The 22361-nt window shown below is 42.4% G+C and overlaps 3 protein-coding genes and 1 non-coding gene across 8 annotated transcripts; 1 reads left to right on the forward strand and 3 right to left on the reverse strand.

The window, feature by feature from the left end:
- Positions 1-5819: 5819 nt before the first annotated feature.
- Positions 5820-15214, reverse strand: LOC100836579. 5 transcript variants are annotated; one of them, XM_024462982.1, is made up of 6 exons: positions 9584-9842; positions 8246-8393; positions 7593-8140; positions 7420-7506; positions 6854-7333; positions 5820-6339 (listed from the first exon to the last, which is right to left on the reverse strand). In XM_024462982.1, exons 3-6 carry the CDS (start codon positions 7789-7791, stop codon positions 5939-5941), a joined length of 1167 nt encoding a protein of 388 aa, XP_024318750.1. In that variant the 5' UTR covers positions 7792-8140; positions 8246-8393; positions 9584-9842; the 3' UTR covers positions 5820-5938. The 5 variants fall into 5 exon arrangements, with proteins under 5 accessions (XP_024318750.1, XP_024318749.1, XP_024318746.1 ...); XM_024462981.1 differs by lacking the exons at positions 5820-6339; positions 6854-7333; positions 7420-7506 and adding exons at positions 13903-14633; positions 14715-15214 and having other exon boundaries at positions 7674-8140; positions 9584-9847; XM_024462978.1 differs by lacking the exons at positions 5820-6339; positions 6854-7333; positions 7420-7506 and adding an exon at positions 13903-15214 and having other exon boundaries at positions 7674-8140; positions 9584-9847.
- A 782-nt stretch (positions 15215-15996) lies between these two features.
- On the reverse strand, positions 15997-17150 carry LOC100836892. Its single transcript, XM_010239191.3, has one exon. It carries the CDS (start codon positions 16891-16893, stop codon positions 16195-16197), a length of 699 nt encoding a protein of 232 aa, XP_010237493.1. The 5' UTR covers positions 16894-17150; the 3' UTR covers positions 15997-16194.
- A 274-nt stretch (positions 17151-17424) lies between these two features.
- LOC100843200 (F-box/LRR-repeat protein 4) lies at positions 17425-21919 on the reverse strand. The gene is made up of 8 exons (XM_003577250.4): positions 21516-21919; positions 20933-21181; positions 20133-20539; positions 19621-19806; positions 19276-19468; positions 18781-18857; positions 18418-18568; positions 17425-17925 (listed from the first exon to the last, which is right to left on the reverse strand). The coding sequence occupies exons 1-8, from the start codon at positions 21825-21827 to the stop codon at positions 17629-17631; spliced, it is 1872 nt and encodes a 623-aa protein (XP_003577298.1). The 5' UTR covers positions 21828-21919; the 3' UTR covers positions 17425-17628.
- Positions 21920-22038: 119 nt separating this feature from the next.
- On the forward strand, positions 22039-22121 carry TRNAL-UAA. Its single transcript has one exon. It is a non-coding gene; the product is annotated as a tRNA-Leu (tRNA).
- Positions 22122-22361: the final 240 nt, after the last annotated feature.

The following is a 22361-nucleotide window of genomic DNA, read 5'->3' on the forward strand; positions in this document are numbered from 1 at the left end:
AGAAGACAGCCACCACGGCGGCTGCGGCCATGGCTAGCATGGGGATCAGGAACTTGTGTGGTTGTGAAAAAGATGCTTTAGTACTTGCTCTTGTAGACGCTTTTGGATGGTTACACTGGAAGTTTTCTTGGTCGGGGACTGAGTGAGAGGCTATTCTGTAAAAGACATCATGCTGCCAGAGTGCCGTGAGAGGGCAACGTGCAAGTGTCGATGTGTACCGGATGCTTAAGAGTCTGCCAGGCTTTAGCTATTCTGTAAAAAGCTTGCGGCAGAACCAGAAAACTAACCTGTGCCTAATTTTAGGCTAAACTAACCTGTGGCTAATTTTTTAACAAAATCTACTCCCTCCGTCCCGAACTAACTGGTTGTACCACGTAGTCTGGAGTTTCAGGAAGACAGCGAAACGCCAAACGTGCTGCGTTTCCGTCCGTTTCCGAAACGGCAGTCCCTGGGCGTTTCCGGATGGCTAGAAACGCCAGCTTGGCGTTTCCCTGCCTATTTGAGGCGTTTGCAAAATAGGGTTAGATTTCCTCTAAAACAAATGGGGTTAGATTTGGTTGAAAATTTGAACACAAGTTATTGTGATTTTGGCCAGGCTTTTGGACAACAAAATCACCGTGCTTGAATCGATGCCGAAGCAAGCTACACCATACATACACTTCACGCGCTACGCCATGGATACCGGAAGGTGAGATTACGACTCGAGATTACAAGAACAAGAAGAGGGGGAGATGAGAGCCAGTCCTGGAAAAAGAAGCAGCCTGTGACCTTACTTAGAACAAGATCATAGGATATACAGATTGGAACAAAGCACCACTTGGGTACCTTCACTCCTCCAAAATGCAGAGGTCAGGCTGTTGCACAGGGGAAATGTAGATTTCCTGCAACATGATTCCTGTAATCTAAACAACCCACAAGAAAACTTCCATAACAATTCTAAATCGTGCAATTCTTTTATAATTCATGCAAGAGGCACTAGAGCATAAAGGTAGACGATGAACTTGTTGAGCAGATTAAGTACGATAATAAGTAGCGTTTCTCTCAGCACAACATGTCTCTTAGATATTTTAGTACCAGATAAAGTCAACTTAATTGGTGATGGTCATTCTTCCAGCACAACAACAGTCGGTTTCAATCTCATACACATATTATTGTTTGACAGAGCCACCATGCTTAAAACCCATAACTATTTTCTGGAATAAAAATGCCCAGCAAGCAGAGACGCAGCACCATCTTGACCATCTTCTATCTATCCTCAACGGCACCAGATCCATGGTCCAAATAACAGAGCCCAAGAGCAAAGTGAGTTCATCCCTGCAGGAATTTTAGTTAGAACAAAGAATAAACTGATATGGATGCCATAAAAATCTTTGCTTCCACAGTTGAAGTACGGCCTTATGTGCCAGTGCCACATCTGTAGGTACAGTACGGCTAAAGACTAAAAGTAAATACCCTGCTCGTTCTTGCTTTGAAAGAGTCAAAGAGACATTTTTTTAACAGTTTGGGAGCAGGTCTTCTATGCAAAATTGAAAAATACAGTAAATCTCATGCTTAAGGAGAGTATCAGGGACATGTAACTCCAGTTTGGAGGCAATGTAAAAACAATTACACAAAACTAGAATGCCAAATACAAAGCAAATGGGCCCTGTAATGCTCCATGCATCATGTGTAATACCCAAGATATTCCAAACTAATTAGGCCAAAATTACCATGTCTCGTCCATTAAATCTACGGGCACGAGACAAGCTGATCTAATATAGAGCAAGCCCAATATAACCAACAAAGTTAAGATTGGCTCTAATAGACTAGTTCTTTTCACCCTATAACTTGGTTACATATGACTAATCCTAGAGGCTATACTCAAACGGTCATGAGATTTTGTTTGAACAGGTCCAACTGCAGCACTAAGACCAGTGCTATCAAACCTCAGAGTTGGATGAGAGAAAGGGTTACCTCCGAGGACCTACTCCCTCCGATCCATATTAATTGACTCAAATTTGCCAAAGTATGAATGTATCTGTGTCTAGAAGGCGTCTATATGTACATGTAATATTTCGACAATTAATATGGATCGGAGGGAGTGGTTCGGATAATCCAGCCAACCTGGGTGGTTTGAAGTACATCTGAGTGGATTTAGCAAAACAGATGGGTATTGATTGTCGGAATGAAAATGAAAACTTGCATGTCTTGCCTTATGAGTTCACTAGGGATTTATGTTTGACTAGTTTTTTACCCTTTGTTTTTTTGACCGAAGCCTAGTTTTTACCCTTCTTCTTCAAAGGTCATATAATAGCTGAAAAATGGATGGTAAGTTATACCATACTAGTAAGTTGTACGTGCGTTTAATTTGCACGTCATCAAAGCGCTACGGCAGAAAATGGTTATGGTAAGATATGTTAAAACATGGGGTAAAGTAACTCTTTTCATGATCAATGTACGGTTGAATTTTCCAATAGTAAAAAAAAACACAATCTTCTGAAAATATTGCAACTATAGAGACATAAACTTGAAAAGCTCTTATATCCATGTTATTTACATAAACTTGACAAAACATCACCATAATGTTGCAGTCTGAAAGTTTATAGACCACCAAAGATACATAAAATTTATTTACAACAAAAATTGCAGAAAATAAATGACATCTTCCGTTCCAATTTGGGAAGACAACTTTGCATCAAAGACTAACACAACCTAGAGCACGGTACTCTTCAGTTTATCGGATACCATCATAATGCAAGAGAAAATCAGAACGTTTGATCTATATCTATGCATATAACAGAAGAGAGGATCCAGGTTGCAAGCGCTCCATCTGATCTTCTAATCTCTTTGACAAAAAGAGATAATGCGCCGATCATAATATCTGCAGAATGGTATAATATCTAGATTAATTCAGTACTTCCCAGCTTTGTAAAAATCTGAAGAAAATAAGGGTTTTGTAGTTTCAGTTCTAATAATATAATGAGAGACATACCTATCCACACGGTAATAAACCATGCTTGTAGTTATTATGGAATATAATGCAGAGTTAAATCTGCATTGGATCACATCAGAACATCCTTGTAGACAATATTTTTTGTGCTTTTCCCTGATGGGTCATTTTTCCCTGTTTGGTTTTACAAGTATTCTAGTTGTTTTTCTCGAGGTGCCTCTTGACACAGCAACATAGAGTTGACCATGAGAGAATACCGGCTCTGGAAGATAGATGCCACAATTGGAATAGTTTGGCCTTGAGCTTTATTGATTGTCATGGAAAAGCTAAGACGGATTGGAAACTGTTTTCTTTTGAACCTAAAAGGCAGCACATCATCTTCTGAAAGGTACAGAGGAATTGTAGGAAGGAACACACGCTTTCCAGCATGCTGCCCGCCAATGATTTCTGCATCAATAGCATTATCTTGAAATGCCCTTATGATAAGCCTTGTTCCATTGCACGACCCATTAGAAGGATCCAAATTTCGAATTAAGATCACAGGACAATTGATTTTCAATCTAAGAGCATGTGGAGGCAGACTATTAGGTGTCAACGAATTAAGGAGTTTAGGTGGGTACTGGTTCTGTGTATCATCCACTGCTGAATCAAAGTTGTAATAAACTTTTTCTTTTCCAGGAAACCTGTCTATAAACATGTCATTTAACTCGTCAACATATTCATTTTTGGTGGAAAGAATGGCACGCTCACTAATATAAGATGGTGATCTTCCATTCTGGTCAAGTGAAGGAAAGATGTCATTGATCAACTTACTAATGGAGGCCTCTGAATTTGTGTAATCTACAACTATCTCTTCTAGTAGATGTACATAGTCTTCTCCAATTGTATTTTCTGTACCATTGCCAATTCTGAGAAGAAAATCAGAGAACCATGGATCAATTTGTGCCCTCATATTGCGCTGGAGTTTTATTTGTTTTATACCTTTCCATAGATAAGATTTCTGAATAGAAGCATCTACAATCTGTGCTCTAGTGCCACGCCTCACAACAGGAAGAACCTATCTAAAGTCCCCTCCAAACTCTATCACTTTTCCTCCAAACGGTAATTTATGACCAGTAATATCTTGGAGGGTTCTGTCCAATGCCTCAACAGCTTATCGTTTTGTCATAGCAACTTCATCCCAAATGATTAAAGATGATCTGTTGAGTAATTTTGCAGTTCCACTCTGCTTACTGAAGTTACACATGGTGTCCTCTTGAATGTTTATTGGTATCTTAAATCTGGAATGGGCGGTCCTACCACCGGGCATTATGGAAGCTGCGATGCCAGATGTGGCTGTTGCGATGGCTATTAGCTTCATGGAGCGCACTTTAGCTAATAAAGCTCTATGAAGATATGTCTTTCCAGTACCACCTGGACCATCGATGAAAAATACTTTACTCTTCTTTTGTAATACATGGTCCATTATTTCATCAAAAGCAAAGCGTTGCTCATTGTTTAGAGTTTCATACAACTCCAAGTCCTTCTTGTCAACTACAATAGACATCTCTTCAGCCAGTTCTCTCAGCTCTAAGCTTTCCATATCATCAGTACCCAAAATATCTGGAAGATCGAAGGTCTTGATGTCTTTCCCCATTGAATAGAGTAAATTTCCAATATCTCTAAGAACCATTTGCTCAATTTCTTCATTGCTTACACCCTTCTGTCGATAATCATCAGCCATGGCCTCAAAGTGTTTCTCCCATAATCTACGAACATTTGTTACCTCACAAAAGACCAAAATCGTGGCAAAAAGCCTTCTAAGTGCAGAAGGCATTTGAAATGTTGTAGCCTTGTTGAGACAGTCTGAAATACTACCATCAGCTTCTATAAGACCTGTTTTCTCTGCAGCTTCTCTAAAAGTCAAAAAAGGAATGCCATTAACAGTGCGTAGATCTTCAAACGATGTAGCCCCTTTGACATGATTTAGTAGTATTCTCAAATAATAGCGCTCTCCTTCAGCAAGGTGTGCAGCCACAAGTCTGCCAATCTAAATTTTTCGTTGACGGCGTCTCCATGTTTTATGACTTTTATCCCATATAAAATGTTCTGGAAATTCCTTATATAAGAAATTCCTTGCATAACTATCGATAGAGTTCATTCTGAAATATTATGTAAGCATTGTTTTTGAAGATAAGTCTTTGCGTAAAACTTCCTGTAAATCTTCAGAATCTTTATAACGGACAAGGTGCATATTTGGCAAATGAACCTGTAATTGTAGAACCAGTGGATACATCTCACTTAGGTTAAAAGAATAAATCCTCCATATTGCCTCTGGATGTGATATAAACCTTGCATCTCTATAATCACGGACCTCATCTACAACAACATCGTCCCCTACAACTTCAATGACAAATGAGGCACAATCATGACCTTTGTAGATATATTTAAAAAGATATTTAACTGCCTTTATGCTAGAGCAAACTTCTATATTGATATGGCAGTTGTATCGCATAAGTAGGTAGGGATTGTATGGGACAACCCATCTGTTATCCAAAACCTCACCTCTTACATGTACTCGACGACCATCATCCCTGCGCCTATAGATTGGATATGAATCCTCTCCTTGGAGTGTAGTCTCTGAAAATTGTCGAGGATAATGAAACCTGCAACTTCCTTTTTCCATGCAAGCATTATTTTGGTTCAAAACCCCACATTGTCCATGCATCATATGCTTAATAACTAAGGAATGAAGCATTGGGTATTTGTCTTTGTCAGGAATCTCAGCTGATATTATCGTATCATATTGATCGGGATTAGTTATTTTATAATTTGACTTCAGAATTATCAAGAAATGTGCATGTGGTAGACCCCTCTTCTGGAACTCTATTACACGAACATGTGCAGCAACTTCACCAAATAATTTCTTTTTAAACAGAAGATCCTTAAGGTCCTCTAATTTTGCTTTGAAGACCCTTGCTACCAAATCCGGCCGATCCTGTGGTGTCTGACCTGGCCCGAGCTCTCTTGTTATTTCTTCCAGTGTGGGCTGCAAGTCATGGTAATGAACAAGTCTGGCTTTCCATACCTTTGGACCAAGGCCATTGCATCAAGATACCTTCGTCTCATGTCTCTTGGTCCTCCAATAAATGTTGGAGGGAGCACAATACGCTTTCCTATCATGCCTGCACGTGTCTCTCCAGCAACAATGCTGCTATCAAGCAATCCTTGATACAGATCCGCCCGTATGAGAACCTGAGTTGATGGTTGTAGAATGAATGCCAATCTTATTGATTCAATCTTTATGTACATGTCAACAACGTACTGTTGAGTTAACCTCCCTCCGAATAATAACACATTAAACTCTCCATCTCGAATTTGTAACTTGTAGCAGTAATATTCTCTCGGTGAAACATAAACACCAGAGGTACCTACATACGAAACAATTTATTGTTAGACAGAAAAACATTTTTAACGTTATCCCAAAAAAATATAGTAAGTTATATATGACAAATACTTGACTTCTTCGTTGACAGCGCCTGCTTGGTCATCTACATTGGTTCTAGCATGTGCACCATCTTTTGGTAAATTTAAGTTCCATCCGATTTCACCATTTGGGAAAAAAGTGGATATGACAATGGATCATAGCAGCCATGGTATGCTTTTATGTATTGTGGTCGATCTGATACACCATAAACCATGATATTCCTGTCAAAATGGCTTTGAGGATCATTCCCCTCAACCCATATTGCTGCTACCTGTGATGTTGTTGGAGCATTATACACTCTTTGGTCTAAAGCAATATCTGCGTTAAGCTCAATCTTGTATTCATCAAGGTTCGGAACAGAACCAAGGCTTCTAAATATTTTGACATAAGGATTACATGAGAGAATATTCGATAACTTTCGGATAGATCTTTGTCAAGGTTAGGTGAATGACAGAAACCTTTGCTGCAAATCTGCATCCGTGTCATAGAAGTATAACTGTAGATATGCTTGGGGCCTTCTTCTTTTGGGACCAATTGATCAATTCGGTGATAGATTTGGCCTTGTGCACGAAATGTGTATACTCCACACCTATTATTGCAGAACCGTTTGTCCAAGACCACACCAAGAGAGGCAAAAGAGAAGTGAGAGTTGAAGTACTGTATGTTGTCTCGAAAGTATTTTGCATTTGGTTCTTGACTTGTGTACAATTGATGCAATTCACCAGGAACTGATGGTGTCACAATCTTTATTTTTCCGCTCATGCAACAAAATGTTGGTGTCTCATGTTGGAACCTTTTTGCACTGCAATATCTGCAATTAGGTACTTGCTCCAGGAAATGACAATTACTGGGCAAATTATGATATATATGGTCATATGGATCCTCGCGTATGCCATCTATATTAGAGTTCTGTTCTTGGTATGCTTCAAATTCAGAACCTGTAGATTTTTCAGTATGTTAGAAGATCAATATATAATGAAACGTTGTATGATTGATTAATAAAAAAAAATCAGTAAACGCTTACTCTGTCCACGGTAAGTAAGAAATTCGCCATCCAGGTTATCATACTCGATCTTGTCTTCACTTTGCATATTATCTGCTAATGAATCATCTGTTTACATATTCATATATAAACTGTTGAGACAATGCATAAGGAGACAATTAATTAAATCATTGTTATTTAATATCGAAAAATACTTTGCATGGCAGGAAAAGAATCCGTTGGCACATAAATAGTGTCCTCATGCAAGTTGTTCCTATATCCAGTTGTGTCTTGTGTAATTGTGGTACTGCAACTTGCCTCATCTGACTTTCTTTTTTTTTTTATAGTCACAGCTCTCTTGAAAGAATATTTCTCCATGTTCAGATGTTTGTTCTGAGTATACATTAGTGCCATGGTGCCGCTTAAGCATCCCTAGATTTGTAAAGTTATTGTTTGCAGCTTGATCTTCTGATGAAATTAGTGATACATATATGCCAGACGGACTGATCTTGAACCGAGTTCCACTTTTTGGATGGCAAATCTTCAATTGATCAGGTGTAGATGTCAGAACGATCACGACTTGCAGTATCATCTCGCCTTAATCTTTTATAGTTACGATTTCTTTGCAAATAGGCTTCTCTTTGGGCTGGAGTCATTTGCAGATATCTTTCCCGATCACGATAATGCTTGCGTTGAGAAGGAGTCATTTGTATGGCATTCTTGTCTTCAATTGGATAAAATTTCGCCTCTCCAGCAATAAGTACTATATGCACAGCACACAAACAACCAAAATTTATCATTGTTTATGTATAGTGAAAAAATGTTAACTGAAAACAATAATTGATGATTGTTCTAAATATATATGTACCTTGTTTCCCTTTTGACGATGACGAAGATGTGGAATCAACCTTCACAACATTTGTAGTATCTCTGAAAGGATCTTGGCTTTCCATGTTCATACATATGTTCTACAGGAAATGTCCTTGATGCAACGTACTGAAATAAGTGTTCAAATTCTGTAGAGAAACACCAAATATTAATTTCGTGTATGTATACATAAAAAATAGAAAATGTATGCATAAGGAACCCATCAATGAAGAATGGCTTTCTCTATACCCATATGTTTCTAAACAGGAATAATTAATTTTCCTGCAGCTAAATAACAATGTCTCTTTTCATGCACTTGACTCCTCTTAAACCCATAATGATGAACTTATTTGTGACAATCTATTGGGTGTCGGGAAGATAGATCAGGAACTCTCGATGGTCTAATATTTTGCCTAACCTTCATTTAAAATGGTTCGGGTGTTTAAAAATAGCAAGAGTGGGAATAAATAAGTAGGCGAAATATCCGGTGAAAACCACCTCTACGGTGCAAACTGTGAAAACTCCATCGAAAAAAGTTCAAAAAATTCTCGAAAAAATTACATATGTTAGAAAGTGGTGTTTTACATATGTGTAAAATTTCAAGTCCAAATTCAATGGCGTTTGGTAGCAGCGAAAAAACAAATTCTGTATGAATAGTGATCTTTCAATGTTTGACACTATCCACTGTAAATTTCTCTTTTTAATTCCTTCCAAATGATTTTGATTTTGAACTTGAAATTTTGCAGGTGTGTAGAACATCACACTCCCAACATATGGTATTTTTATAGAATTTTTTTGAAACTTTTAAACATGGTTTTGATGAAGTTTGCACCGAATGAGGGTTTTCACTGGATACTTCGCCAAATAAGTAAGCAGAAGACAATTCAACTTGCAAGCATAGTTACCGTGCTACTAAATTTCAATGTACTGCTTGCTCATGCTATTATAATGACTGGATTATTGATGCATATTGTGGTATGTTCCACTTCCCAAGCCCCAATTTTTTAGTCCGAAAAGAGCATCTAAGGACTCATAACCAATGTTATACAGGTATCATTAAACTTAACCATTAAAAGATGAAAAGAATCAGAGACTATATTGTCTTTCAGATTTTGAGCAGGCCGTAAAGATATATTGAATTGACAAAAACACAAACATCTGGTGTGCTATATGTTCTTTCAGATTTTGAGCAGGCCGTAAAGATACATTGAATTGACAAAAACACAAACATCTGGTGTGCAACAAAAAAGATAGCCCGCCCAGCCAACAATCGATCTTGAAACTCTTCTCCCGCAAAAACAGAACAGAATAAAAATCATCGAGATAGCAACAGACTCACTGGCTCTGGCACTTTGGATCAGCCAAACGGAGCCGTACAGGGAAGCCAAGCTCCAAGGCGCCTAGGTGCAGAGCGGACAGGGGCGGCAGCCGGCAAGCACGCACCAGACCAGATGAACTCTGCAGCAATGGCCGTCAGGGAATCGAGGTAGGGCAGGGCTGCTGCCCGCTGGGGACGGACGACTCTCTGGCTACAGATCGAAGTTGACGTGCGTGTTAATTGGGAGCAACCGGCGTCCAATACTCAACACGGCGGTGGAGATGCCTGATGCACAAGAATACAGAAGTAAGATCGTGGTGCGAATTGCAAATTTCAGATAGAAATCTTGTGGGATCTGCGCCTATGAGCAGAAAAATAAAATAAAGAAGGCGTGCCGGGCGGGCGTGACTTGGACGCCGGAATAATTGCGAAGCACCCACAGCACCATCTCGTGCGCGCGGGAAACAGAGGCGCGAATCACAGTAATATGGACCCTTGGATGACCCAAAATCAACGGCTTGGAACATGTTTTAGAGGGTTTGGAAGCTAGTACTGTAGAGATTCAAAAGTTCAAAGTTAGCTCCATTATATAGTATTCCTCTGTTTCATAATTCTTGTCGAAATATTACATGTATATAGATGCATTTTAGGAATAAATACATCCAATTTTGGGAAAATTTGAGACAAGAATTATGGAACGGAGATATTGGTGAGATATTCCCCAACAGCATAAGGATAAATGCCTTTCCTAGTATGAAATTGGTTTCGTTATTCGTGCAGTCGCATGGCAATGTTGATCAGGACAGACAAAAACCATGATTAGCTTCCATAGTTTGACATGCCGGAATTTGAATCGATTTGCTGCAATATACACAGCAAGATTAAGATTGGCTCCAATAGACTATTTTCCCGGTATTTCTATAACACGGGTACAGATAGTTTGGAGAACTCCTATAGGCTCTAATCAAGCACGAGATTAGCTTAGATAGGTTCAACTGAGGCACTGAGAGCAGCAATATCAGACTCAGCTTGGTCCGGCAGTTGGACACGTGGACCACACAATCCGAACGCAAGGAACAAAATGGTCTAGGTGATCTCAGAGGCTCAGAGGACCTGGACAGGAAAACCTAGCCAGCCCTGGTGGTTTTAAGTCAACCTGAGTGGATTTTGCAAAACAGATGGCGATGTGAAGTTGGGTGCTTACTGGTTTTCAGATAAAATGGGACTAAAACTTGCATGTCTGATCTTATTAGTTCACTGTCGGTTTATGTCTGCCTAGTGTTTATTCTTGTTCTTCAAAGGAATATATTAGCTAAAGCCATGCCCTATAGATCATCATAGTTTGGTGGGAAATTTCACAACAGCAGGACGATATCTCTTTCCTAGTATGATATTTTTTTTGTTTTATCTGTGCACTCAGATGGCAATGTTGACCAAGACAGGAAAAAGAAAATAACGACCAGCCATAACATGACAAATTCGACCAGTAGCCTACAAACGATAAATGGTTAATTACTCAAAACCACCACTTAACCACTTATATGCCAAAAAAAGAAAAATTAACTTTCCAAGGTATATTAACTACAAAAATGAAAAATGTCCTCCAGATTGTGCAAAATTTGTGGGGTATAAATGGTCAGTTACTAAAAACCGTCACTTAAGCGGATCTTACACTTTGACACTACTTTTCGGTTCCGTAAGACGGAATGGCCTGTTCCGTGCTAATGATCCACAGCACACCTAAATCTGCTACTTTTAGTCATTTGAGAACAAATCTGACACATAGAGACACTCAGTACTCAACAGCACTGATGTGGTCAACAGATGGACAATCTCGGTTCCACCCCACCGAAATCCCAGTCCACCAAGGCCAGATCTCGACGTGGACATCATGGCCAACCAAGCATCTAACTACCACCTCTCTCCGTGCACCTCCGGGTCGCCGGCCAAGGTACCCCGCTCCCATCCCTATCCGATACCTCTCTCCTGTCTGCAACCTACGCCTCCTCCATCCCGCAGCATTTTTGGGACAGGTGCCAGCAGCTTGAATGAAAGCCTCCCTCTCGATGAGATGGTCCCGTTTAAGAGGTAGAGATCCAGCAACAGGCCACCTTGTCTGAGCAAGACGAATATTTGGAAACATATAGATGAAGATTGTGAGGAGACCAACAAGTCGCTCAGCTTGTTGTCCATATATGCCCCGATAAATGAGCCCCAGCTGTCAAATAGGCCAAAGCTAGAGAATTGGGTGTGATGTGGATCATTAGCACTAAACATGTGGTTCCACGTGACAACACCCAAAAGTTGTGTTAAAGTGTAGTATATATGGTCCCCAAAGGTGGTGTTTTGAGTAATTAACTCGGATATAAATGTGTTTCTTGGTATGATGCATTGATACTAACTTTTTTCCTTGAAAATTATTGAATTGATTTGTTCCAACATAGCCAGCAAGAATAAGATTGGCACCAATAGATTAGTTTTTTTCCGCCTTTTCTATAACATGGTTACAGATAGTTCGACAAACTCCTATAGGCTCTAATCAAGCATGAGATTAGCTTAGATAGGTTCAACTGAGGTGCTGAGACCAGCATTATCAGACCCAGCTTGGTCCGGCAGTTGGACACTTGGACCAGAACAACTCGAACGCAAGGAACAAAATGCTCTAGGTTACCTCAGGGTCAGAGGAAGTGATTGGGAAAACCCAGCGAACCCTCGTGCTTTTAAGTCAATCTGAGTGGATTTTGCTAAACAGATGGTGATGGGAAGTTGGGTGCTTAGTGCTTACTGGTTGTCGGATGGAAATGGGACTGAAAAACTTGCATGCCCTACCTTATTAGTTCACTGTGGGTTTATGTTTGCCTAGTGGTTACTCCTGTTCTACAAATGAATATATTACTGTAGCTGAACTATGCCCTGTGGATCGTCATAGTTGGGATATTTGATATTTCAGAACAGCAGAAGGATATGTCTTCCCTAGTATGAAATTGTTCTGTGTTATCTGTGCACTCAGATGGCAATGTTGACCAGGACAGGAAAAAGAAAATGACAACCTTCCATAATATGACAAATTATACCAGTAGCATAGAAAATTAACTTTCTGATATTGCCTAAAAAAACGTTCTCTGGATTATGCAAAATTTGTGGGATATAAATGGCTGATTGCTCAAAACCACCACTTCAGCGGACCTTACTACAGTTTCGCACAACCTTTTGGTTTCCTTCCATAACGGGGAGTGGCATGTTCCATGCTAACGATCGACAGCACACCCAAATCTGCTACTTTTAGTCATTCGAGAACAAATCTGATACATGGAGCCACTCGGCACTCAGCAGCACTGATATGGTCAACACATGGACAATATGTTCATGTGGATAAAGGGCGCACATTTTCTTCTCTCTCCATATCTCTTCTGCCTACCTCCCTCCATATCTCTTCTTGCCGTGATGGCGGTCCCTTGATGTGGGGGCACTGCTGCGAAGGCGTGGTTGGAGACCAAGGCAAGCCTTGTCACACCCCACCGAAATCCCAGTCCACCAAGGCCAGAGCTCGACGTGGCTACCATGGCCAACCAAGCATCAAACTACAATCTCTCGCTGTGCACCTCCAGGTTGCCGGCCAAGCCAGCCACGCTCCCATCCTTATCCCATTGCACTCTCTCCCTTCTTCAACCTACGCCTCCTCCATCCCGCTAGCCAGCAGGCCCTCCACAGGATTTCTGGGACAAGCGCCAAGAGCTTGAATGACAGCCTCCCCCTCGATGAGCGGGTCCCGCTTAGGAGGTCGAGGTCCAGAGACAGGCCACCTTGTCCGAGCAAGATGAATATTTGAAAACATATAGATGAAGAATGTGAGGAGACCAACAAGTCACTCCCTGTCCAACTCAGCTTGTTGTCCATATATGCCCCGATACATGAGCCCCAGCTGTCAAATAGGCCAAAGCTAGAGATTGGGTGTGATGTGGATCATTAGCACTAACATGTGGTTCCGTGTGACAACACCCGTTGTGTCAAAGTGTAGTATATATGGTCCCTTAAGGTGGTGTTTTGAGTAATTAACTAGGATATAAATGTGTTTCTTGGTATGATACATTGATACTAACTTTTTTCCTTATCTGCCAGTTGCTTGGAAATTAGTATTGAACAGGACAGAAAACAACCATGACTAGTTCATTACTTTGACAAGTTCTGTCAATATCATAAAAGGACAACTTCCTACGTGAACAATAAACTAGGTTAGAAAAATACCACACAAACAAAAACCAAATATTATTGCCACTTCACAAGAGGGAGTCTAAAAAATTATATGTGCAAGCACTTAGTATGATAGACAACAAACTTACCACTTCATAAACTCGGTTTTGACATTGATGGTGGGAAGCCAAAGTAGGAGTGAAGACATTTGGAAACTGGTGCTGGTCCACAGACCTTCTTAAGTTGAGATGTCTTGACCTCCAGCGAAAATAAATCTAGTAATTGGTGCAGGTCCCTAGAAATTCTTATTATGAGATCTCCTGACTGAGCTTGATCTGGAATGCCTTGAAGGAACACGAATCCGTCAGTTGCACACACGGTATAATAGCGGGATCCACGAGGCAACGGTACAACAACTTTTAGCTGACAAGAACCATCGTTACTCTGCTGAGTGGTATGATATAGATGAAATGAGCCATTTGGACTGTAAACAACAGTGAACCTCTCAAACGCTCCTTCTGTAGGCACAACAACGGCAGACGTGCACTTGCTCTGTTCAGGCAGATTCATAACCTGCATATGGTCGCTGTCGAGGATGTTGGCAGTGGAGAACTCCATGGTCCGCGTGTCCATCACAATCATATCGCCCTTCCACCGATCCGTCCAGTAAAAGCAGCCGCAAGAGTTCTTAAAACGGTTCTTTGGCCCACGCCAACTTAGATTAACTAAGCCAAGTGAACTCCAGCTGGGAGTCGCAGCTACAGACCATTGTCCGGAGGCGGAAGAGAAGACAATGACGACCATCTTGTCCTTGAAGTGCACCCAGCAGATCACCCTGAACGACGTCTCATCCTCATCGTCCTCGCCGGTGGGAGCGAGCCTGTGCTGGAAATGATAAAGCCTCTTCTCCCGGTTGCCCTGTTGATACAGATCCACAGGTATGTGTGGGAGCAGCACGTACCTCCTTGACAAGGGGTCGCACACCGCAAGGAGTGTTGTGCTAAAGGTGCTGGCGTATGTCCGGAGGAAGCGGGGTGGGGACTCGAGGAGCACACGGCCGTCGCGGATGTCGCAGGGAGACCATGCGGTGAACGAGCCACCATCGGCGCTAAGATCTGGGACAAATGAATAGGTGAAATCAGCAGCGTCGGCGAGGGCGCGGGCGATTGGCGCGGAGGGGTGGGGTTCCTGGTCCGGAGCGAAGCCACCTTCGCCGGCGGTGACGAACCCTAGGAGTGGCGGCGGGTGGAGTTTGCGGAAGCGGCGGAGGAAGGAGCGCTGCGTGACGATGCGGCGGAAGGAGGGGCTGGCGCAGGCGGTGCGGGCGAGAGCCTGTGGGGTGGGCAAGCGCAGGAATATCTCCTCCAGGATCTCGTCTACGAGGTGCGGCGCCGGCGGGGACATGGCCGGCGGCCGGTCGACCGCCGCCTGGGGAAGGGGATCGACGGCTCGCTGGGTTTAGGGTTCTGTCGAAATCAGGACTTTTTCTTTTTCTTTTTCTTTTTCTTTTTGACAGCAATTCAGGCCATTTTGATTTTGCACTACGTATAGTGGAGTTGTAAACTGGAGTATTTGACACATAAAAATGTTTTTTTATATTAATTTTTCTGTTTTTCTCCTATGTTTTTTTTTAGAAATTCTGTATCGTAGGTTTCATTCGGCCTAATTAAATTTGTAGTTGTTTTAATTCTTTCTCGCATAGTTGGTGCTGAATCGGATTGGCCCTAACTTTACTCTTAAGGTTGCAACGTAACTAAGTTGCTAACGTCCTTGTAAAAAAAATGAGTTGCTAACACTTTTCGCTCCTTGAAACTCAATGTTTCCTGGAAAGGCCGGTGGTGGTGGTGCATCAACTACCCCCGGGGTGGGCAGGTGGATGAAGAGGGATCTCCATGTAAACGTTTCTTCTAAACTCTTTTTTCTTATAGGCTTTACCAGATGTTTTGATTCTCGCTTAGTCCATATTTATGGGTCTTAGTTCTTTTCCGCTTCGAAGTATCAAAAATGTCCTTGACCTCAGCTATAGACATATGTGCCTCTGCCTCTGTATATCAATCGTGGCTCCGCATTAAAACAGTTCTATGCATCCTCATTATATTCCTTGCACGCACACAAACACATCAATAATGGCAACCCCATTCATTAGGCCTGTAAGCAAAGATTGGTGGCATAGTACTTCTTTCGTCAAAAAATAATATATTTTTTGACCAATAATATTTTATTAACATTGGATAATCTGATCGAAACCTTAATCATGAGTTATTTTGCATATGTCACATGAATTATATATATTTTTTGTCAAAGCCACTGTCAGGAACAGAAATTAACATGCCTCGTGTTTCGGGACAGAGATAGAAGCGGTACACGAGTTGGGATGGGCCACGAAGGAAGGGAGGGAGAGAAACAACAACATCATCCATCTGGAGAATTCTGAATCCCGATTAGGACTCGTCATTTCTCCGGCTAGACTTGCCGCCGGCGCCGAATCCCCTCCTGCGCTGCTCGATGAAGTCGGTGGACTTCTGATTGATGTTGGACGCCACCCGCAGCCCCGACGCCATCCTCGGCCGCAGCCCCCACCTCTGCGCCGGCGCCTTCCCCTCCTCCCCCTGCTGCTGCTGGTCCCCCGCCGCCGACGACGACGACGCCTGCCTCTCCCTCTTCTTCACGACCGACGCCGCCTTCTTCACCCCCTTCGTCTCGCTCGCCTCCTCCTTGATCGTCACCGTCTTCTTCACCTTCTTCTCCCCCTGCCCCGCCGCCGCCACCGCCGCCACCTCCTGGGCAGCTTTCAATGGCGCCTCCTTTGGCTGCTGCTGAAGATCGCTTGCTCCTGCAGAGCTCCTCAGATCAGTACTTGGTCCTCCAAGAATGGTGGCAGTGGTGAAGCTCTTTTTCTGTTCCTCTTCTTCTTCCCGGAACTCGAACTCGGCCCTCTCGATCTTCACCATGAACTCGTCCTCTTCGTCTTCCTTGGAACGATCCTTGTCTCGATTGTCGCTGCCGGCGCCGGTTCTCGGCCCGTCGGTGATGGCCTTCTGCCTGGTCATCGACAGGTTCTTGGAGAAGAAGGTCAGGAGCTTCTCGCACACGCCCACCGCCGCCCTCGCCGGATCGCCGCCGGCAGCGCCTTTCTCCATCAGAAGAAGGTTGGACGAGAGTGTAGTGTTCTGTGTTTGATGATATCCTTGGGGTGCCCAAATGGAGGAATTAGCTGATGAACTTTATAGATGCTTTGGGTTTGGGCCTTTGGGGTGGATAAGGGAGAGGAACAATGGTGGTAGCCGGCCGACAGTTAGCGTGGGGAAGAAGCAGACATTGCCGACAACACAGAGGCTGGAATCGATTCCTTCCCTGCAGGAGCTGGGATGGATGGAGAAAGAAAGCTGAAGAAAATAAAGGTGCTTTGCTTGATCACAGGTAAAGATTCTATCTTGGTTTCCATCCTTTGTGTTTTCTTTTGTGATTCCAGATGGCTACATGAAGCAATCGATTGCTGGTTCAAGCAACTCCAAGTGTGGCAAGAGAGATATATACTCTCTTGTGAATGTATCTCAATTCCATGTCACATGAGGAGAGAAGAGGCTAAAAATAAATAGATGTTTTTGTTTTTTCTGCTCCAAATCGGCCAACAAAAAAGGCATAGTTGCAGCAAACGGATTGCTCCTGTGTAACATAAGAGGGGGACAATGCCCAATTTATTCATAACTTGTGTTTTATTTTGTTTACATAGTGGATACAACATCTTGATTTGGTACAACAGTTCCATACAACATTTTTGAGCTATAAAGGTATTGAAGTCCAGCAACTTCAGCGCAGCTGCTAATTTGTAAACGACGGAGTTTAATGTAACACAACATTTTTATCTTCTGGAACTAAATCCCGGTGCAGAGGAAGGCTAAGACGGGTCCTGCCCTACGCCGTGTCCTCTCGCTGACCTTAGCCTCCTCGACGAAGAGCTTCTTCAGCCTCGGGCAGCTCGAGACCACAGTCGCTACTCCGGTGCTGGTTATTCTCTTACAGTATACCATGTGGCACACCTGCAGCTGCAAGCACCCCCTGACGAGGTGTCCCAGGCCGACATCGGTGACTTCTGGGCAGTGCGAGAGTGCAATCTCCTTAAGCTGGGGGCAACCTTCGCCAATCTCTGCCAGCGCCATGTCTCCTATGATCTGCAGTTTGGGGAGCGAATCATCAGGAACGATAACATAACTTGGAATGCTACTTGCAGAGAAAATTAATGCAAGTTCTTCCTAAATATGGATGGATACGAGAGAATTGCACATGAAAATATGAAAGAACTGTGAAATCAGGATAATTACAAAATGGGCATCTCCACATCTTGAAGATAAACACAATCTATCAAGACTAGCGCCAGATTTCTGTACATCTACAATGCAGATTCCGGCATCAAAGGCTATGAACAGAATATATGTTGGATCCGGACTAGTATCTCGTATCATTAAAGTTCTTTTGGTAGAATGGAGCTAATATGTAAGCCAAACTCCTAACAGCTTGTGCTAGGGATGTTAATTAACAAGTTTCCAACACGTGATAAAAGGTCTTCACAGTCAACTTTAGGTTTCCCCAACCTAGTTTGGACAACAACAATAGAAGTAGAGGCCATTTTGGTTGCATTCTCAAATTTCGGAAGATATATATACCTGGAGAACACCTATATCCAGAAAGATAAGATCAGGACATCCTCTTGCAATGGCAGTCAGTCCATCATCAGTGATTAATTGGCAGCCACACAAGTTTAACTTTTGAAGAGAGCAACCTTCAGCAATTGCAGACAGCCCTGTATCAGATACCCTGAAAAAAAAGTTGAAACAAAATTCACAAACTGAGATGTCAACATATCATAGAGATGGTGGTTTGGTTTCATTTTAATAAAAGATGGAGCAAGTGAGGTTCCCTATTTTTCCAACAAAAAAAAACATATCATACACATGTATTTCAGTCAAGAATTGATATGCATGGGCAAGATAAGAAAAAAGACAGGATAGATGCTTCATAATTTTTACCTCTCACAAAATTGGAGTGTTAACACTTTAAGTGATTTACAATTCTTGGCAACTGATATCAATGCTTTATCTCCTATCTGCACACCAAAAAATAATAATTCAATCAACAAATAAATCTGAGTTCGGAATTTAAAAATGTGAATGCAACCAAATCATTTCTCAAATACCATGCAACCAAATCATGTTCTCGAAACCATGCAACCAAATCATGTTTCTCCCTCTATAACTAAAGTTATTAAACACACCTCATTTCATATTTGAGATGCAAGCGATGGTATAGAATATATCAGGGCAGAAAGTTGTGCACCATTTACAGAAGAGGTTCCAATTTATCTCTACATGCTAGGCTTGCAGTAAATCAGTGCAAACTTGGAAATTACTCCCTCTGATCCTAAATTGTTGACTCAAATTTGCCCAAATATGGATGGATATATTCTTAAAAAGCGTCTAGATACATGTAATATTTTGACAACAATTTAGGATCGGAGGGAGTACCTCATAACCACGGCGAATGGAAAGTTCAGTTAAGTTCTTGCAACCTTGAGCTATGTGGCAGATAGCATCATCACTTATTCTTGAACAGTCAACTAAATGAAGAGAACGGAGAAGGGAGCAGCCTCTACCAAGCTCCAAAAATGCACTATCGCGGATCCTTGGGCAGTAAATTAGAGAGAGCTCCAAAAGACCCCTGCTTTCATAGGAAGACAAAGAATGTAAGATAAACACACTAGTTCACTTACTTGAAAAAACACTGGATTAATATTCGATAATCAATTCTACATAAATGTCAACTGAAGAAAGGGAACTTTTAACAGATCAAGTTCTCAACAAGAGACATACGGGCACCATCGTCCAATGTGCTCCAGTGCAGCAGTTTCCATATTCTGACAACCGTTGATCTTTATACGTGCTATTTTTTTGCAGCTGCGTGCCACAAATTCAAGGCTTTTATCAGTTAGCAATTGGCAATCACTGAGAACAAGATCTGTGAGATTCTTGCAACCTTTTGCAATGGAAGAAAGGCTCCTGGAAATGCAAAATGGGTTAGAAGATCATACAAAAGTAATAGAAGAAGCAAAAGTCGGAGATAACAAGAATTTATGATGGTCATTGGTACCTGCAATTGCAGGATTTGTAATTCACTGGGAAACAACAATATGTATTCCTAACATCCTAATGAAGTAAGTTTGCCCAAAGGGTAGCATACATTCGGGTCAAACAAAAAGGTAGGAAAGGAATATTATTGCCCTAGCATAGAAAGTCCAAACAGAAATTTACAAACACCAAGCAAACAGACAAAACAATAGTGGAGTTTGTGCCTCTACAGATTAGAGTGCGATTGTACTGTGTACCTGTCCGTAAATCTTTCAAAGTTATTGAGGCAAAAGCTTTCTAAGAACGAACAATATGAACCAATAGCTTCTAGAGCCTCATCGCCAGCACCAACACACTGTAGCTTTAAAGATTTCAACAAGGGACATCCTTTAGCGACAGATATCACTCCCTCATTTTTAACATGTTCTGCTTCCAGTGACAGGATTTTAAGTTTAGGACAGTGGGATCCAACAGCACGTAAAGATGCATCAGTCATCCAAGCACAAATAGTAACACCAAGAGAAATCAGTGATGGTCCACAGTTCTTTATTAGTCCAATCAAGCCTTCATCTGTTGCGCCTTCAACATAATTCAAGTTCAAATTATTAAGTCGCTTGCAGCCTTCCCCAATAGCAACAAGTCCTGGATCTCCAATATAGCAAGCCTGCAGATAAATATCACTTCATATTTTGTTCAAAATTAGCCATTGACTACTGAGACTGCTCGAGGAAAGAAATAGATGTATTTTGTCAACAAATGTGAGGGAACTTCAAGTATATAACTAGACTTTATCAACTACAAATTTGTAGTGCAAAAATATTTCCCTTTCATTAATATAAAGCAATAATCAACCAGAATACCTGCTTGCTGTCAATTCACACATATCATTACATTCAATGACCGCATTGCATGTAAACTCTACGTCGGGCATTTACCATTTATACAGGGAAATACACAGAGACATTTTTTTAAGTCTTCTGAAAACACACATGACAGAACATGGAGCTCACAAATCAAAAACAGATCAAATGGTACAGAGAAGGTAGCAAGACATTACCTCGATATCCAAAGAAGTCAAATTCTTACAATTCTCTGATATTCTCACTAGGCCAGTCGAAGTGATGTTAGTACACCATTTGAGACTTAGTTTTTCAAGCCCTTTGCAACCTTCTGCGAGATTCGTCAAGCCAACATCGGTGAAAAAATTGCCCTCTATCCCATCACCATTGGCTGTCTGGTCCGATGGAAATAACCATCGCGAGCGGGACATCCTTCTGCGGCGCGCAGATGTGCTCCCGCTAACTCTCTGCATCCAGAAGCAGTATTTTTAGTGTATTGCAACAAGTCCACCTAAAACAACCTACAATCGGGTAGTACAGTTCAGGCATACGGATGGCCAGCGGCAATAAACCACAGGTAGACTAGCAACAGGAAAACAAGCACAAGTAGATAACGTGTTCCATTCCCTCTACAAAACCTTAAATCATGCGAATTTCTGTCCCAACAAAAACATGAAAATAACGTCCTTCACGATTTAGATCCGGGAATTATCCGCGAGGGAGGGGGCGTGATTCCCCACGATTCGCGTAGGGCGGACCAAAAGAAACACATTTCCCTAATAACAGATCGGAGGTACTCACGCGGCGGCGCGATCCAGGCGGCGGGACGGCGACGAGACCGGGACCGGTGCCGGCGGAGAGGCGCTCGTCCACTCTGACATCGACGAGCGCGGAGAACGTCTCGGCGACCAGGCGGGCCAGCTCGTTGGCTCCAGCCCCGGAGGCCGGGAGCTTGGCGGACCGGCGCGTGCCGCGCTCGAGGCGGCGCCAGCGGCGGCAGACGAGGGCGCAGGCGTCCAGGTCGCGCTTGGCGCCGCCCACGCGGAGGAGCACTTCCTCCAGGAGCTCCTCCGGGAGGGCCACGTTTATGAGGTCGACGCGCCTGCCCCTCATCGCCGCCGGAGCAGGATATGCTCTGGGGGGCGGCGGGGAGTTTTGGAGGAGCTGGAGGGGGCGGAGACCAAGGGGACCTGCTGCCGCGGGAGTGAAGCATCCTGTCTGTGTGCGCGCATATATAGCTGGTGATTTTGTTTTTGTTTTCATCCCCCGATTTGGTTATTTGTACTGGTACTTACAAATTCTGTGTAACCAATATTCTTAATAAGCTGGTTTGCCCGAGTGGTTAAGGGGGAAGACTTAAGATCTTCTGCACAGAAGTGCGCGTGGGTTCGAACCCCACAGCCAGCAAGTGTTCAAATTTTGTTTGTTTTTCTTATCTGGATGTGTAATATCTTTGCACAAGTTTTCGGCATTCGTTTCTGAATGTTGACAGCGTGCAATTCACCATAGAAGAAACATAGTTTTTGGCATTCGTTTTACCATTCTTCTCAGACAAACAATAGTGATCCAAGCTCTCTGGCTCAAGCTAGTTGGCTGGAGTATGTATCAAATGCCAATCAAAGTTTTAATTTTCGAACTTAATGCCAA

This window comes from Brachypodium distachyon, chromosome 4 (assembly GCF_000005505.3).
Source record: "Brachypodium distachyon strain Bd21 chromosome 4, Brachypodium_distachyon_v3.0, whole genome shotgun sequence".
NCBI classification, from domain to species: domain Eukaryota; kingdom Viridiplantae; phylum Streptophyta; class Magnoliopsida; order Poales; family Poaceae; genus Brachypodium; species Brachypodium distachyon.

Excerpts from the sequence above, each read along its gene's own strand:
- LOC100836892 (XM_010239191.3), bottom strand. The coding sequence starts at position 16,893 with ATGGAGAAAGGCGCTGCCGGCGGCGATCCGGCGAGGGCGGCGGTGGGC.
- LOC100836579 (XM_024462979.1), bottom strand. The coding sequence starts at position 15,157 with ATGTCCCCGCCGGCGCCGCACCTCGTAGACGAGATCCTGGAGGAGATA.
- LOC100843200 (XM_003577250.4), bottom strand. The coding sequence starts at position 21,827 with ATGAGGGGCAGGCGCGTCGACCTCATAAACGTGGCCCTCCCGGAGGAG. Across the intron at positions 19,807-20,132 it reads TTTGAAAGATTTACGGACAG|GAGCCTTTCTTCCATTGCAA; the intron begins GTACACAGTACA and ends TTGCATTTCCAG. Across the intron at positions 17,926-18,417 it reads TGGATATAGGTGTTCTCCAG|ATCATAGGAGACATGGCGCT; the intron begins GTATATATATCT and ends CCCAAACTGCAG.